Source organism: Salmo salar, chromosome ssa02 (genome assembly GCF_905237065.1).
Source record: "Salmo salar chromosome ssa02, Ssal_v3.1, whole genome shotgun sequence".
Classification (NCBI taxonomy): Eukaryota; Metazoa; Chordata; class Actinopteri; order Salmoniformes; family Salmonidae; genus Salmo; species Salmo salar.
In genome coordinates, this window is record NC_059443.1 from 36,149,145 (window position 1) to 36,166,643 (window position 17,499).

The 17,499-nt window shown below is 44.5% G+C and overlaps 1 protein-coding gene across 1 annotated transcript; it reads right to left on the reverse strand.

Annotated features, from left to right (window-relative positions):
• Positions 1-1,392: 1,392 nt before the first annotated feature.
• Positions 1,393-15,741, reverse strand: LOC106581883 (protein SMG5). The gene is made up of 22 exons (XM_045703162.1): positions 15,280-15,741; positions 14,341-14,439; positions 14,126-14,249; positions 12,140-12,296; positions 11,972-12,061; positions 11,734-11,823; positions 11,203-11,281; positions 10,480-10,605; positions 10,290-10,358; positions 9,856-10,076; positions 9,554-9,691; positions 8,563-9,447; positions 8,122-8,291; positions 7,844-7,919; positions 7,188-7,363; positions 6,924-7,082; positions 6,735-6,794; positions 5,457-5,616; positions 3,732-3,822; positions 3,241-3,315; positions 2,957-3,095; positions 1,393-2,646 (listed from the first exon to the last, which is right to left on the reverse strand). Exons 1-22 carry the CDS (start codon positions 15,342-15,344, stop codon positions 2,563-2,565), a joined length of 3,333 nt encoding a protein of 1,110 aa, XP_045559118.1. The 5' UTR covers positions 15,345-15,741; the 3' UTR covers positions 1,393-2,562.
• Positions 15,742-17,499: the final 1,758 nt, after the last annotated feature.

Here is a 17,499-nt window from a genome sequence, read left to right on the forward strand (position 1 = left end):
TAAGGCATCCCATATCATCGCATAATTCTATTTTACATGCACAGACAGTCATATAACATTTTCTTAATCAAAATGTCACATTTCAAAGTTTTTCACATTACATAATATTTGAAACAGCTCCAAAGACTATTGGGTGATATCAACGGTGATTTTCATCTGTAGCCTATTCAATACTATGATCATATAGGCAAAGTTTAAATTCCTGAGAAATCCTCACTCAGTAAGTCAAGGCTGGCAGGTCACTTCGTAACATTCCAACTGAACCAAATCTACATGAAAAGCAGGGCCTTTTTTTTCATGGACTGAGAGGCACTTTGACAAAATGCTTTGTTAGGACTTTTTATCCTCCCTCAGCACCCCCAGGGCCGGACTACCGCATTTGGAGGCAAGGGGGCCACGGGGCACTGACCTCTGCCAAAATGTGCATTTCAACACATTTTGCCATGGTGCAGAGAAGAAAAAAAAATGCTGTTTCCTAATGCTATTCTACACTGTGATAATTATTATTACTTTTTTAAAGTGAATTCCCTGCAATTCTTCACTTTCTGCCACGGGGCAGAGAAGAAAAAAAAGTGCTGCCATGAGGCTGAGAACATTTTTCAGTTTTAAAGCCAAATTCCTAAAATTCCACACATTTTTGCCATCATTGCTTCGCCTTAAGATGCTTTAGGGAAACCGGGCCCTAGACTGTTCATTTCACCACCACCAGAAAGTGGGCCAGCCCTGTGCTGTGCCAACCATCTTCTGTTGGGGTGGCGCTGACCCCGCAGCCAGGGGATTGGTCTCGCTCTGCCGTGCAGAATGGTGGGCATTAGGCCCAGGCATCCAGGGTAGTGAGGATCACGAGACCTCACAACAGAAGAGAGCAGGATAGATGGCACACCGAGTCCTACTCACTGGACCGAGACTGATGGATGAGCCAGGCTGCACTGAACGGGTTCAGAATGAGAAGTTTCAGAGGAAAGTGGAACAGAACTACCATATTTCAATAGGTAAGGGTGTTTCGAATCTTTGGAACAAACCTATAAATTTAAAAACATTAAATGTGTTCCAAACAGCAAGCGGTACCAGAGCAGTAAGGCTAGGTCCAAAAGGCTTCTCAACAGCTTCTACCCCCAAACTATAAGTCTTCTGAACAGCTAATCAAATGGCTACCCGGACTATTTGATACACACCATTTCATTTTAATGTTGGTCAGTCGTCATCTCTGGATTAGTTCTTCAACTTACTGAAACAATGGCTATTATTGTCATAAGGGTGCAGCCATGAGTATGTTCAGTTCAAATAGGTTGCTTTCCCAATTCAGAGAGTCCTGTGCCTTGTCATGAATTGTGTAAAGCTTTGAAAAAGTTGCCACTGTAAATGGTTTGAGAGTAAAAACAAGAAAACACATTTTAAAATGAGTTCATTTTATTGTTGATGCGTGGCCACACACATATACAGAGTTCCTTTGCACTGTGCATGATGGGACAGTTAGTGATGATGGTAGATGGGATATATCAGGAGTTCACAAGGGTCAAAACACAAACACCTTGTACCGCCATATTGGGACAGCCGCAGGCCCCGCTCTCCTTAACGTCTAGCAACAGCACAAAGCTGACCCACCCGAGTCTACCTCTTCCTAAAACAGCACCATGACACAAAAGTCAGGACTATTTCTTTGAGAACAGAAGGATTATCAGACTGGTTTAGGGAAACGATACAAGACAACCCCATCCCTCCCCCTGCACTTCATTCCTGTGTGTATTCAGCACAGCTTACAAAAACGCAAAATAAAGTATATTTGGGTACAAAAATAAAATCCAAATTAAAACAATAGCAGGGCACAACCCGTCATTCCTCCTCATCATACACAGATAACACAATACATTAGTCACTGGACACAAAAAGTACACTGCAAAAAAACTGATAGGAAAGAAAACAATCCTGGAGAAGTGTACGTCCATTAACCTGAACCCTATGAGCTATGAGACTCCGAAAAGTCGATAGCCTCAACGCTTGGCACGCTAGAGATGCGTTTTCTCTCTCTGGGATTTACCCCACACCCCCCTGCCTTAGCAGACCAGACCCAGCCAGCCATAGGGCTGACATAGTCCCACCTTCACAACACAGAGGGAAAGGAGGAAACGGGGAAACACTGCTCTATACATCTAAACCAATGGATTTAACTGAGCGTGAATGTGTATGTGTGGTTCTCTCTCGACACGTAATGTACTCATTTCTATCATAAACAGTATATGCCTGGTTATGATGTGAACCAGGGGCACTTTAAGTGCGTAGCATCCCCACTTAATTCTCACCAACCTCTGGGATCGCTTCTTTATGTTTGGGGGTCTTCTGCTGTTTCTTATTGCCCCCTTTGCCCATGTGTCTCGCTTTTTCTTTCCTTCAACTGCTTTACTTTTCCACCCTCTCTCTCTCTCATTCTCCCCCCTTACATCCTTTCCTAGAGTTGATTTTCCTTGGAGACGCAGATACAGACAGAGCAACAGAGTGGGAGAGAGAGAGGGAGTGAGTGTGTGATCAGCTGTCCGCCATGCCGACCTCGCCCCCGCGACGCTCTCAGCCAATCTCCTTCCACTGACGGTAGAACTCCACAATGTTCTTCAGCTCCATGCCTGCTGTCGCCACTGCCTGGATGGCCGACTTACCAAGGAGACACAGACAATGGAGGGTAAGACATCAACTCTTCTAACACCAATGAACATACAACGTAAGGATGAATGGGGGAGGTCGAACATGCCAAACTTCTCTTAGAAAGAACTCTGGTTCTCTACAAAGATCTACACCATGGTAAAATGGCAGTAGTTTATAACAGGGAAATATTAATAGCAATACTGTACAACCCAAGGGATACACCAGAAATACACAGAAGTCAGACCAGCTGTCCATACCAACAGTGGTTGCTGGAGAGCCTAAAGAACTGAGTGAGTGATTGTATTCGTGATGTGTGTACCTTCATGGGCGCAGAGCGGGTACACAGCTCCTCCACTGAGTGACCGGTGAGAATAGTGACCATGCCAGCCGTGTCTTCGTCTCCGTTGCTCTGGGAGACGGTCAGCTGACGACAGCTGTCCACCGTCTTGTATAGATGCCTAGAAATCAGGACACATAAGGAAACAGTTAACAGTGGGAAGGTGTTTTACTGCTGGTAGAAAGCTTTCATAAATCTTTTACCACTTTTGAAGCATTTGTATAAGAATGCTAAGTATTGAGAGGTGGCCATGTGAAGAGACTCACCAGGCTTCAATGTCCTGGCGTTTCAGTTTGTCCCTCTCAAAACTCCTCCCTGACTCCTTCTGGCAACGTATGTACCTGAGGTAGAGGGGGACAGAAGAGGGGTTTACAACATCAAGTGTCTTCGCCCATATTGGTCGCAGCCTATTCTTAGTTTACTGGATCACAGATTCAGAGTGGGTTATGGTTAGAAACATTGTTTTGTTAAGATCTGAAGAAGTAAGGACAATATGGGCCCCAACAGCCAGCACATTTGAAAATCGGTTACGTGAGAGATACATTGATATAGAAGGACCTGTGTATCATTGGCTCTAGAGTTTCACACCGGATAAAAGGCTAAGCACATTGAAAATCGCCCTCTTTATCTTTTCATTCAAAGAACTGTTGACTCCACATATCCCATTTAATGTGCTGGGTTGGCAGATTGTGGTTGTCATATCTTAAAATGTGGCCCACTAGATTACCATACGTCACACTTGAGGGTTGAGACAGACCTGTTGCCTTTACGGAACTCAGACTCCAGGAAGCGGATACCGTCCCTCGCTCCGGCATTCTCCTTCTTCAGGTGGTCAAGGCCATCAATCACTGAGGCAGATAACAGTCAACCATCATGTTTTAACTTTGGCATCTATTCATTTCATGCTCTAACTAGAAAGATAAACTCAGCTTCAGTCCCCTCGGGAATTTACAAAACATAGCCAGCAAATAGCTAATGTCGAAACAATATAGCAGGGCTATTCAACTGGCTGCCAGCAGGACAGATCCGGCCCGTTTATCAATTTAGAATGGCCTTCTGATCAATTGAGATTATTTTTTTTTTTTATCCTGCAAAAAATCTGATGTTTAGAGCCAAAATGAGCCCTTGTTCAATATTCTCCATTGGGAGAATCTGTTTCCCTGTAGTCCCACCCATTAAGTGCTGTCAAAGAATATCACCCAACATACCAGTTAGCCAATCAGAGCTCGCCTATCGGCTCTTCCCAGCAGATGAGATCACTACACCGCCTGATACACCAGAGCATGCTTTTCGCTGAACTCAGCAGTGAGTTAAACACCACAGACATCAACTTTATCCAATCAACATCTAGCCTGCAACATCGATTGTTTCGTGGTCAGCTGAGCATCATGATCTACTTTTACATAATGATGCTCGGTGGCTAAGCAAGGGTAATAATGCTCTCAAGAGAGCAGCCTGTGTTAGCTTAGGGAGGAGATAGTTGCTTTTCTCCGTAATTGACGCCACAAGAAAGCCAACACATATCTAGTGAAAATGCTTGATGAACAGTCCGTATGAGATGTTTGTTTTTCCATCTTCAATCAATTGAATGGATTTAATTTGGGAGTGCAGGGGAGGGATAAAACAGTTGACATGATTGAAAAACGTGTTAAAATAAATAAATAAATATATACATTTGTTATTTTCTCCTCCGATTTGATTTCCCTACACTGCGCAACTATATTCAGTCATCATCCGTACAGATCACTCCCGTGATGTCCGAGTTTTTAGATAAACTCCTCAAATCTTGTTGCAAAGTTAGCTTTCAGTTTATGTCCCCACAGAGGTGGTGCAGTTTGTTATAGGGACCCGTTCTCTACTGATGCAGGGGAGAGAGACCTCTCCACAAAAAAAAGTTAGTCAACAGATATGACATGCATAAAAAGGTTTCCAAGTAAAAAAAATAAAAAAATAAAAAACAGAAAAGAACAAAATGACAAAGAAATAGAAAATAGAACAGAATATGATGCTGGTCAACAGATATGCCATGCATAAAAGGTTTCCTATGAGTAAACAAAAACAAAAGATGAAGTTATGTCTGTAAAACGGACAGGAAAGTAGAAATGACTGCGATGCAGGTCAACTGTGTTATAAGTACAAATGTGTTCCATTATTTAAACAACTTCATCCACTGAATTAGGCTTATCTTAAAGCACTTAAAATGAACTTTTAGCGACATTTACTTTTAATAAAATGTGCTTTATAAGAGTAATCGCATGTATAAAATGTCTGCCCCCCCTGTAAATAACCTTTTTCAAATCTGGACCCCATATAGTTCAATAACCCTGCAATATAGAAATCATATATATCACCATTTTATCTCCATGTAATTCTGGAGAGAAACCTCTAAATAATGACTGCACTCAAACAAACAGACTTATCCACAGCCATACGGTCCAACACTGGGTTTATTCACCCAGGCAGGGCATGGGGCTGTGCTCACCTGTGCGGGGGATGATGATGATGAAGCAGCCACTGCCAGCCAGATGTCTGAGGAGGTTGAGGTGCTGGCACAGGGCGGAAGAGTCGGGTACCAGGTATGGAGACATTGACGACTGGGTCTTGGGCTGCTGTAGGCTGCCCTCTAGCTGAGACACCTCCAACTGCAGGGCAGACACATGACAAACTGCTTATCTTGATGGGGTGTTGAGGGGATAATACAGTGCCCTCCGTAATTATTGGGACAGTGAAGCATTTCATCTTCTTTTGCCTCTATACCCCAAACATTTGAATTTTAAATCAAACCTAGGAACTTTTTACTACTATAATACACAAGTGAATTTGTCCCAAACTTTTGCCCCCTAAAATGGGGGGACTATGTGCAAAAAGTGCTGTCATTTCTAAAATGGTTCACCCGATATGGATGAAAATACCCTCAAATTAAAGCTGACAGTCTGCACTTTAACCTCAGTCATTGTTTTCCAAACTCTTGGGAGTATAGAGCCAAAAGAAAAAATGCTTCACCGTCACAATAATTACGGAGGGCACTGTACATGTACATTCAAAATTAAGTAATATACTTCAATGGAATCACCCTAACTATCATCATCATCTGAAATCTAATGAATTTCACTTCAAGTTTTGGGTGCAAAAGTAAATTAAGACATATACACTTAGTATACCAAACATTAGGAAAACCTTCCTAATATTGAGTTGCGCCCCCCCCCCCCCTTTTGCCCTCAGAACAGCCTCAATTCGTCAGGGCTTGGACTCTACAGGGTGCCGAAAGCGTTCCACAGGGATACTGGCCCATGTTGACACCAATGCTCCCACAGTTGTGTCAAGTTGGCAGGATGTCCTTTGGGTGGTGGACCATTGTTGATACACACAGGAAACTGCTGAGTGAAAAACCAAGCAGTGTTGCAGTTGACATAAACCGGTGTGCCTGCCACTTACCACACCCCATTCAAAGGCACTTAAATATTTTGGTCTTGCCCATTCACCCTCTGAATGGCACACATACACAATCCATGTCTCAGTTGTCTTAAGGCTTAAAATTCCTTCTTTAACCCGTCTCCACCTCTTCATCTACTATGATTGAATTGGATTTAACAAGTGACATCAATAAAGGATCATAGCCTTCACCTGGATTCACCTAGTCAGTCTACAGTACGTCATGGAAATGGAATATTCCTAATGTGTTGTACACTCAGTATAGTGTCAGATAGCTAGACTGACAGTGTTTGATTTATGATAGAATGGAATGTTCCAAAAGACAGACCTGTAGGCGGAGCTGAGCCATGTCTCTCATCAGGCGGTTTCGTCGAGCCTCCTCCTCTGCCTGGACACACAAACAGTGTTGAAATAGATAATACTTTGCAGTTATTTGAGCTTCACAAGTGAAACAAAAACTGAAACTAGAGTGACTGCTGCTGCTTTGGTCTCATTGTTTCATTCAACTGCCACTCACCATGCGGAACTGGGCCTTGGCCTGCTGCACCAGGTTGTCCTGCTCCGATTGGCTGATGCTGGTGAAGATGCCCGCCTCTGGGTTGAAGTGCAGCACGTTGCATTGGAGATTGGTGAGGAAGTGGCCAAAGCTGCGGATGCAGCACACGCGCACCACACACTGAGACGGGGAGAGAAAGAGAGCGAGAGAGAGCGAGTGAGATAGTAAAGTAGAGAGAGGCCAGAAAAACAGTGAAGGTGTCTAAGGGAAGCTAGGTGTGTGTACCTCCTGTACGGGGCTGAGGGAAGGTCTGGGGCGGGTGTAGTCGAGGCGGCGGTGGGCCAGGTTGAGGGCAGGTAGGTGTCGCAGGGCCAGGTCCTCAGGCAGCAGTAGGGACTGGACCAGGCTGGGCTGCTCACACTCACTCAGCAGCTCCGTCACCTCAGTGTTCAGACCCAGCTCTAAAATACACACACAAAGAGAGAGCGAGATTAAGACGTGACTTCTAGTCACGTGCTCTACAATAGGGCTCTACAGAATGAGACACACATTTGGAATTTCATCTATGAGAACATGGGTTAAAATAACCAAAGGAGAGGAAAAGAACAGATGGAATGAGAAATATAATGTGAGAGAGGGGGAGAGAGGAATTTGGCCAACTCAAGCCTCCACATTGGGCTCCCGAGTGGCGCAGCGGTAAGACACTGCATCTCAGTGCTAGAGGCGTCACTACAGACCCTGGTTCAATTCCAGGCTGTATCACAACCGGCCGTGATTGGGAGTCCCATAGGGCAGCGCACAATTGGCCAAGCGTCGCCCGGGTTAGGGTTTGGCTGTCATTGTAAATAAGAATTTGTTCTTAACCGACTTGCCTAGTTAAATAAAAAATGTAAACGCAGATTAACAACCCATAAAAAGGACAGGTGATTTTAGTAACTCGCCTGCTTCCAGCATCTTGCTCCCGTCAGGCAACAGGTTGAGTAGCACAGACAGTCTGTTCCATAGGCTCTGAGAACTCTACAGACAGAGTAACGGAATTACATTGAGCGGAAGATGGACAGTGAAACAAACACCAACAATGATGAAGACTATAAATCCTTGTCCCGACTCAGCTGATACAAAGACTAACTTGTATTTTACCAATTTGATGCAAATTAGATTTGTCAATGCATACTGTTTGTAAGTGGTTCTAGGTTAGTGAAAAATCCACCCCCTTTACCTGTGCACACATGACGATAATGTCAGTGTTGGTTCTCAGCCAATCCACAAACACCTTGACCACCTGGATGAGCCCCTGATCGGTCAGAATCTCCAGTCTCTCCGACAGGGTCTTCTCGCTGTGTACTGATTGGTTGCTGTGCACGCTACACTCTGAATCGGAATCCACCTCTACAGGGAATGGACAAATAAAGAAATGAACATGGGTTTAATCTACACCCTAGTTTTCTTAGGGGGTACCTCAAATGTACTGTTAGAAAAGGGCATATTTTAGCGATGTGCTGTTACTCCATGGAGTCATTGGGAAAGACTAAAAACAAACTAGAAGTGCATAATTATATTGGTATACTAAAGTTAAATCTTTAAACTCATCATATCCTGCACTATACAAAAATCACATAGTAATCAACACAGCGTCAATGTGTGTGGGCAGGTTACTGACCATTGTCGTTGGTTCCATTGGCAGTGCCGGGGCCAGCGTCGCAGGGTGAGTCCCCCGGGGGAGGAGGGGTCTCCTGGGAGGGGGTGGTGGAGGCGGTGTCTGGGTCGGTGGGGTTGGGTGTGGAGTTGGTGGCGGACCTGTGGGGCCTCAGCAGCACGTTGCTGAAGGTGGGCGCCAGGCGGAAGCAGCGCTTGGCCTGGAACAGCTGGGATGACATGGCCTGGAGGTTACTGCTGATACTGGGGTCGCTGGGCAGGAGGGGGCCGTTGGTGGCCGGAGGGGTGTCCCCGTCTCCGTCCTCCCTGGGATCGGCTTGCTCGTCCTCCTCCTCATCGTCGTCTTCAGGCTGCACCTCCCCCCGAGGTGGTGTGTCCAAGTTCTCCGGGGTTTCCGAGTCCTCTATATCCTCCAGGTCGGAGCGGGACTCCTGGCTGTTCATGTCCGAGTCAGTCTCCACGTCAAAGGCCGTGCTCCCCTCCTCGTCTTCCTCCGAGGCGCTCTCCCAGGTCCCCTCCTCTGTCGGGTGCTCCCTCCCGCTCTTGCTCTCCTTTCCCAGCGTGGAGGGTGTGAGTGGGGGTCCCGAGGCGCCGCCCCCAGAGTCAACGCAGCCCCTCTGTTCTTCTTCCTCCTCTTCGTCGCTCTCGAAGCCCTCGCTCAGGTCGCTCTCGTCTTCTTTGCGGGTGGCGCAGCGGCGGCGGCGCAGCATGGAGAGGCGGGCGTACTTTTTCTTTTGCTTCCGTTTCTCCTCCTCTGCCTTCCGCTCACCGACGCCTGCTTTCTGGGCCACGGTGCTCCGGTGGCCCCCCTCATGGTCTAGGGAGCCGTTTTGCAGGGGCCTCTCTTCCGAGGTCAACGGGTCAGACGGGTCTCTCAACTCAGAGTCATCTAGGAGCAAACAAATGTCATTATTGTTCCATTTGTTTTTCAGAGGATTAACTGAGAACATGAATAGTGTCTAGGCATCATGAGGTCAGCTGGGAGTAGTCCTCACCTATGTTGTCGGTCTGCAGCGGGGGCACCTGGCTCTCCCCCTCCTCCAGCTCAGCCTGCAGGCGGATGTTGACATGGTTCACCAGGTGGGAGAAGAGGGCCAGCGTGAAGGCTATTGACGCACTGTACTGCTTGGACCCTACACAAACAAGTCAACATGTCAACTTTGCAATACAACATATCCCCTTATTTCTCCCTCGCAGTATGTCACTATCCTCGCATGCCTACTGACAACATCCTTTGAGCGCAATGTTTGAAGAGTGATTTTCAAAAAAAATACATGACATCTATATTCTTACTGACCTCCCCGCTTCAGGCTGTGCACCACCATGAGGCAGGTGACCACCATCTTGAAGACGAGGGCGTCGGGGAGCAGGGCGCAGGGCGAGTCGTGCTCTTCATGCTCCTCCTCGCTGGGGGAAGTGGCCTCGTGGCCGTGTGGCGGCGAGGGCAGGTAGAACAGCACCAGGTTAAAATCCTCCAGCACCGATTGACACAGAGATGTCAACTCTGTCTCCAGCAGACTACTCACAGGGAGGAGGAGAGAAATGGTAAGACATTACAAACACGGTACCCAACAGACAATAGAAAGCCCTTTGAAACTGAGCAGAGGGGGTTATAAAAATTCAATCAATTGTTATTATCATCAGATAGCTGTGTCATATATGGACAAAATGTTGAGGTTCCTATTGAGATAAATGACTAGGGCCTAAATGGTGAATAGTGAAAGTCCTAACCTGTTCTTGGGCTGCAGTAGACTCTGCAGGTACATGAAGCTCACTAGAAGTTGCTTGATGTCCTTGGATCTGGAGAGAAAACAGTTGAAGAAACAGTAAGGATCTCAAAGAGGACTATCTCAATTCATGTTTCAATGCTGACTTAGTGTTTTTTCATTTCAGGGCTGTGGTCTGAGGAAACCAGACTGACCTTTGCCGTGAGGGAGACAGCTTCTTCATCTCCTGTTTCTTCACCTGGTGGTACATCTTAGCAGCTTTATCAAACAGACGCTTCAAATTCCCATAGGCCCCTTCGAAGGGAGTCTCCGACTGTATACTGTTCAAACAAGGGAACATAGAGGAGAAAACCATGATCAGTACTTGGTGGTAGGGGTTTGACGATACCAGTATGGCAATATTTTTTTCCATGGCAATGAAAACACGAAGCAGACCCAACTCTTTGGTCCTTTAAAAACCTGCTGTATGTAAAATATTGTGTGCTATAACTTGGAAAATAATTGTGACCTGATGACAACAATGTTTCTTTCCAACATCGGGGCTGTTTTCCTAAAGAAGTTCAAATCCGCTTCATGTTTTGTATCCTTACCACTACTAACGAGTATTGCAAGTGGTATCATCCCGGTACCACTTGGTTGTGAGTCTTTTTTTTTTACATGTTCTGGCTCCGAAGTTGGCCGCCTTCTAACAGACTGGTTTCAGAACCTCTTCCATTTCAAAACATGTCTCCTATTTAGAGTCTACTGAATGTGATCCAAATATGAATTGTTGCAATGAAGATATATTTCTCCCCAGCAGTGTGACTACATTGCCCCACTGAGGTAGAGAACAATAGCACAGCATAGTCTACAGACCAGTCATAGATAGACTGTGGATGTGCTGCAGTAAATCTAGACATGTTGAAGTCTCCTCTCACCAGCGTAGGTAGTAATAGGTGGCCTCCACGTTGTAGAATTTACTCCCCGCCAGTGTACCTAACTGATTGAAAGGCATTCCTGAAAACAAAACATCAAACACTTGTCAGTATCATGGCACACTAAACACATCGCTTTCCTTTAGCAGAGGCCATTTAATGTTGACTTTCAGTTCGACTGATGAAGGCCTCTGAAGCCCTCTCAAAAAGACAGATCGTTTGAAATGTGGATCAGTGATTTCTTGAGACTGAATGCCCTCTCCTGGCCCGCTAACATTTACTGAATGCCCCCTTCCTGGCCCAAATGGCCCGCTAACAGTTCAGCTAGATCACTATGAGCTGCGTAAAGCTTTGACCAGTGATATAATAAGGCTCAATCAATAAGTGCTGTGTGAGTTCATCACTATGTGGGAAATATAACAAGAGTGATTCATTTGTAGATGGTGGTGTGAGTAAACCGGTTAGTGTAAAACAAAAAACGGTGTTTAATGTGCTGTGAAAGGGAGGGCCGGTAACACCTTGTTGTCAACTCACCTACGTGCGGAGTGACAGACAGGGCCTGGTGGTAGAACCGCTCTGCCAGCTGCTCAGCCTCCACCCCAGCCAATTCGTTCTGGTAACGGGCTGCAGAAAACATTCAAACAACCTCCCGTAAACCTCTCCTGTACATTCAAATCAATGTGACCTTGCATTTGGGGAATGCAATTCCATAGTCATACAAATAAGGTTGTCTCAAATCTCTTTGGTGAGAAAGATTAAAAGTTTGTATTACCTAGATCTCCCAGGTACACCAGGCAGCGATGGCAGGCCATTTGGGCCCACTCCATCTCCTTAGGGGTGGCTGATACCGGCTTCTTCCGTCCTACAAAAACAAATACAATCATTTATACACTGTGTCAATCACAGATACCGCTGACCTAAGTGTGTGTGTGTGTCTCACCGATGAGGGGGTCGGTGACATGGGTCCAGTCGATGCAGTCCTGCATTTCCAGCTGGTAGTGGGACTGGATGTAGAGCAGCAGGTGCTGGAAGAAGCCCACCCCGGCTATCAGGTGAGTCCTGTAGGCACATTCCAGGGCACTGCGACTGTGGATGTGCTGTAGAAGACATGGAGATATAAGACGGGGCCATGTAATAAGAAGAGATTAGAAATAAATAAAAGGGTTGTGTGTAGGGCATGAGGAAAGAAAGTGGGCATGTCTGAAAGCTCAGCAGTCACTGTATCAATCAAATGTATTTTTAAGCCCTTCTTACATCAGCTGATGTCACAAAGTGCTGTACAGAAACCCAGCCTAAAACCCCAAACAGCAAGTAATTCAGGTGTAGAAGCACTGTACTGGCCACAGTCATAAAATTTCCCCAATAACTTAGGGTGTTTTCCCACATGGTCCCTTTTAGCAAATTTGTGAACTCAGTGCTGTTTGCATAATGTTTTGTGCCATGTTAACACTACAAAAGGAACTCGGACCCCTCAAAAGAGCCCCCGAAGCGAACTGAGACCGTCTCCAGAGGTGGTTTGAGTTCGGTTCACTTGAATTCCGTGCTCCGGTTCCATTTTTTAGGGTAATGGTCCCCAGGTTCGCTTGTGATTACACACACTACTGCAACACTGCCGTAACCCTCACAATGGCGCCACAAGTGAGAAGATTATGTGCAGGTTTGCAGAAGAAAAAAAATGTGCCGTTTTTTGGATATTGATTAGCGTTTGTCAAGAACCCACAGATATTCCAAAATGTTTTTAGTTCAGATTATTTGTTTGCAATATGTGATCTATAAGAGCGTTTCATACGCTGTTTATTTGATTGTGGGTTTGAAGTGTGAGAAGACAACATATTTGGTGAGAATCACAACATACGGTCCAAATCTATTTTAGCTCTTAAAGGGGCAGCAGCCTACATTGGGTGAACAATTTTCAATTACAGCATTCTTTAATCTGCAGAGTGTGTGTATATATATATATTTTTTTTTAAACAACTAGGCAAGTCAGTTAAGAACAAAATTCTTATTTACAATGACAGCCTACCAAAAGGCCTCCTGCGTGGACAGGGACTGGCATTAAAAATATAGGACCACACACATCACAACATTACATAAAGAGAGACCTAAGACAACAACATAGCATTGTAGCAACACATGACAACACAGTATGGTAGCAACACCACGTGACAACAACATGGTAGCAAGAACACGGCAGAAGCACAACATGGTAGCAGCACAAAACATGGTACAAGACAACAGCACAGAGGCAAGGTAGAGACAACCATACATCCCTCAAAGCAGCCACAACTGCAAGTAAGAGTGTCCATGATTGAGTCTTTGAAAGAAGAGATGGAGATAAAACTATCCAGTTTGAGTGTTTTTTGCAGCTCGTTCCAGTCGCTAGCTGCAGCGAACTGAAAAGAGGAGCGACCCAGGGATGTGTGCACTTTGGGGACCTTTAACAGAATGTGACTGGCAGAACAGGTGTTGTATGTGGAGGATGAGGACTGCAGTAGATATCTCAGATAGTGGGGAGTGAGGGTTATATAAATAAGCATCAACCAGTGGGTCTTGCAACAGGTATACAGAGATGACCTGTTTACAGAAGAGTATAGAGCACAGTGATATGTCCTATAAGGAGCATTGGTGGAAAATCTGATCGAGGAATGGAAATGGCTTGTCCCAGAGTGCATTGAGTGAATGTTGGAAAAAAATATCTTGATTCCTTTTGAAATATAGCAATCTGAATGCAAAGAGGACTTGGACCACAACATGGATAAAGTGAACTGGCAAAAGAGTTGAGTCTTCATTCAAAAGCAAGGGAAGTGTGAATACAAAGAGAACATAGTTCTATAGCTTCTTTTTTACCACAAAGTTCACTTTAAAGAGGACGGGGATTTGTTATTTTAAAGAGGACTATATGGGAAAACACCCTTAAATGCTGTACCTTCTTGTTTGTCTTGATGACCTGGATGACCTCGTAGTAGACCTTCCTCCACAGAAGCTCCTCAGCCTTGCGACCATAGTCCACAGGGTGGAGAAACATCAGCTTCACACACAGCTCCCTCAACCTGGGCACAGAAGATGGACAAGGTTGGGGTTAGTGCTTTGCCTTTTGCCTTAGTGTTTAGGGCAAAGGTTGGAGTAGAGTAAAATGCTTACTTGTTGCGAAGGCTGATGTTTTCAGGCTTGAAGACCTCCCTGTATGATGACTTGCTGCCAATGATGACATCCAGCTTGTGTACCGACTCAACCACTGCCCTGAGCACGCAAGATACAGTTATTATGGCATGTGAATAACTGGTAATGGTCAATGGAGGAATGAGCAAACTCATTCTTATCAATGTAGGAGCTAATGTTAGCTAGCTAGTTATAACTGGAAAATATCAAATGTCATGTCTCACACTGAGATAATGGTTGGCATTACAGCTACCTAACTAGGTAACGTTCAGTAAATATAAAGAGGCTTGTGAAATATGGTGTTTCTCCCTAACTTGGCCTAGTTATGCATGTTAAAAGTAGCCAGTCGACATTATTAATATGGTGATGTTCTGCAAGACGCTTCTAGTTATCTTAGCTGTTAAATAACTAACTAGCTAGGTAGCTAGCTAGCAAACAAGGTAGGCCTATCAAGTAACTAGTAGTGGCAATACCGACAGCTGAAGCGGTCACAACTAGTTAACCAACTAACGTTATTAAGAGAGCAAGTTGGCACAGGAATAAGTTAGCTAGCTAATAGCACAGTAACTTGTTACTGTACTGTTAATGCTCAGTTGTTTAGAAGCTAACGTTAGTTAGCTATCCGCTCCATAAGTTCCCACTGGGCTACATCTGGTTATTTAAAACCCATATTATCGAAAATGTCCGACTACTTCGTAAAAATGTCATAGTCCTTCGACGAAGGCTTCGTGACAAGTACAGTTAACTAGCTAACGTTAACTGATGCAAGTCACAGACACACAGGTGACTGGATAGTTAGCTAACTAGCAAGTTGAATAGATGGCTAGTTAGTTAGCAAACTAGCTAAGGTTAGCTTTCCATTTATTTTACTACTGTTAGTTAGCTAATGTAATGTTTCCCAGCAAAAGGAATTTGACTCACCTGTATAGCCGCTTGATGAGGAGGACTTTTGCCTCTGGCTCGCTATCCTGCCCAGGTCCACTCATGTTAGCATTTGGTGCCAAGAGTCACACGCTCCAGTCCAACAGTCTGTGTTCCCACCCTCGTCAAACCCACTCTTGTCAGGGTTGCTCGGTGCTTGCCTCACCGGCAGTGACAACTGTGTTGACTAGCTAGTTAGCAGCTCTCTCCTCTCCCGCTAGCCACCTATATCGCTTTCGTATCTTATGTCGCTTGGCAATCCCCCCCACACTGCCCATCCGTTCGGAAACCGTTTAGGAGAGGAAATGCCCCAGTATTTTTGTTAATTCCCGGTCAGCTATCACACCCCGATGGGTTCCTTGTGTTATTCCCCGTTTCAGACATTGCTTCGAGTAAGAGGGCGGCCATTAAACAGCGACGGCCTGAATAGCGCGAGACTTCTCATGAAACGTTCGCGCGGGACCGTCACTAGTTGCCACAAAGTCATGAACTCCGCCATTTCTACAATTTCTCTTAATTAAAATAGGACTTAACCCTAACCTTTACCACACTGCTAACCGTATGCATAACCCCAACCTTAAATTAAGACTAAAAAGCAAAAAAATAAATAATAATAATTGAATTTGTGGCTGTAGAATCTAGTGGACACCTAGCTAGATTGCAAGACAGCCAGTCATTATGATTAATTTGTTTGTGTAGGTTTGTGATCCCTGGCAGTGTAAAACGTTTGTATATATATTTTTATGATTAGGGCTGCATGGCACAATAACCGGGTAACCAATGGTTATTGATGAAGACTGTCATGAAAATGAAATAAGAGTCATAACCAATTTACATTAGGCCTTTAGCACACACTCTAATCCAGAGCGATTTACAGTTAGTGCATTCATCATACCCCTTTCCTGCAGTCAAATGACCTAGTGGCCTCAAGGGTGGAATGTTATTCATATTTTTTTCATAATTAATCCAAAAAAATAATAATATGGTGTTTCTATGTCAAACAATGTTGTTATTATTTCAGTCTTCTGTGATGTACAGTAAATAATGTGTAATTTGGGGATGCAAACTCAAAATTGAATACATTTCAACTCTTTATTGGACATGGTATAGGTGTCTTATTTTTTTAAGCCCATAACCATGTGTGTGAGGTGTATACTTTTGTTTCAAAGTTGATTTGTTTAAAACCAACAAGAAACACTGTGTGACCCTGATTAAGCCCACTGCAGTTGTTACGGATACAGGTAGTTTGTATCCTGTATTTGTATTTCTTTTCTCTCCTTCTCCTCCTCACAGGTGACAATCATCACTCCCCAATCAGTCATCAATCAGTCCCCAATCAGAAGACACCTGTTCCTTTTCCCTCAACCTATCACAGCCCCTTTCCCTTGGTTTAAAAACCCAGTCAGTTGTTTTCTCCCCAGATCAATCTTTGTGTTCATTCTCTCAATCGCGCTTGTGTCCAATCGCTATCTCCCTGTGTCTCTCTCTGTATTGATCTCTTTTGTTTTTGCAACTACATGTCACATTTGTCCGGTAATCCTGTGAGTATTGTTTTGTTTTGTTTGTTTGGTGGGAAAAGGGGGTACCAAGACAAGTCGCCCATGGGCATACATTACCCGTAGGAATACTGTGTCTAAGTACCCTAGTTAGAACTGGGCGGACCACCCTCTGTATTTTTAGTTAGCTGTTGTGGAAATAGGTTTGTCTAGTTTAGGGGTGTTTTTGGATTATTGTTTCTTTGATTGGGTCCAACTCAGCCCCTTTTCCCACATCCCTTTACCGTGTGTTTTTAAAATAAACCTTTTGAGTTTGACGGTAGATTTCAGTTGTCTGTGGTTTTTTTGGTTCTCACTGTTACTTGTCACGATTATAATTTGCGTGATTTATGTTACGGGTCTCGTATCCATCCCCCCCCTAGACCGCTGGGCCAAAGGGATTCGTAACAGCAGTAATAAGATAACTAGGTTGGATAACCACATCACAGTCATGGTAGGTACATTTTTCCTCAAAGTAGCTATCAGAAAAGTCAGAGTTAGTAAGAGGGAAAAGACTTAAGTGTTTGTTCAAAAAAAGGCGCTTTTTTTTTTTATTTTTTACACTGAACAAAAAATATAAACGCAACATGCAAAGTGTTTCATGAGCGGATATAAAATATATGCACAAAAAGCTTATTTCTCTTAAAAGTTGTGCACAAATTTGTTTACATCCCTGTTAGTGAGC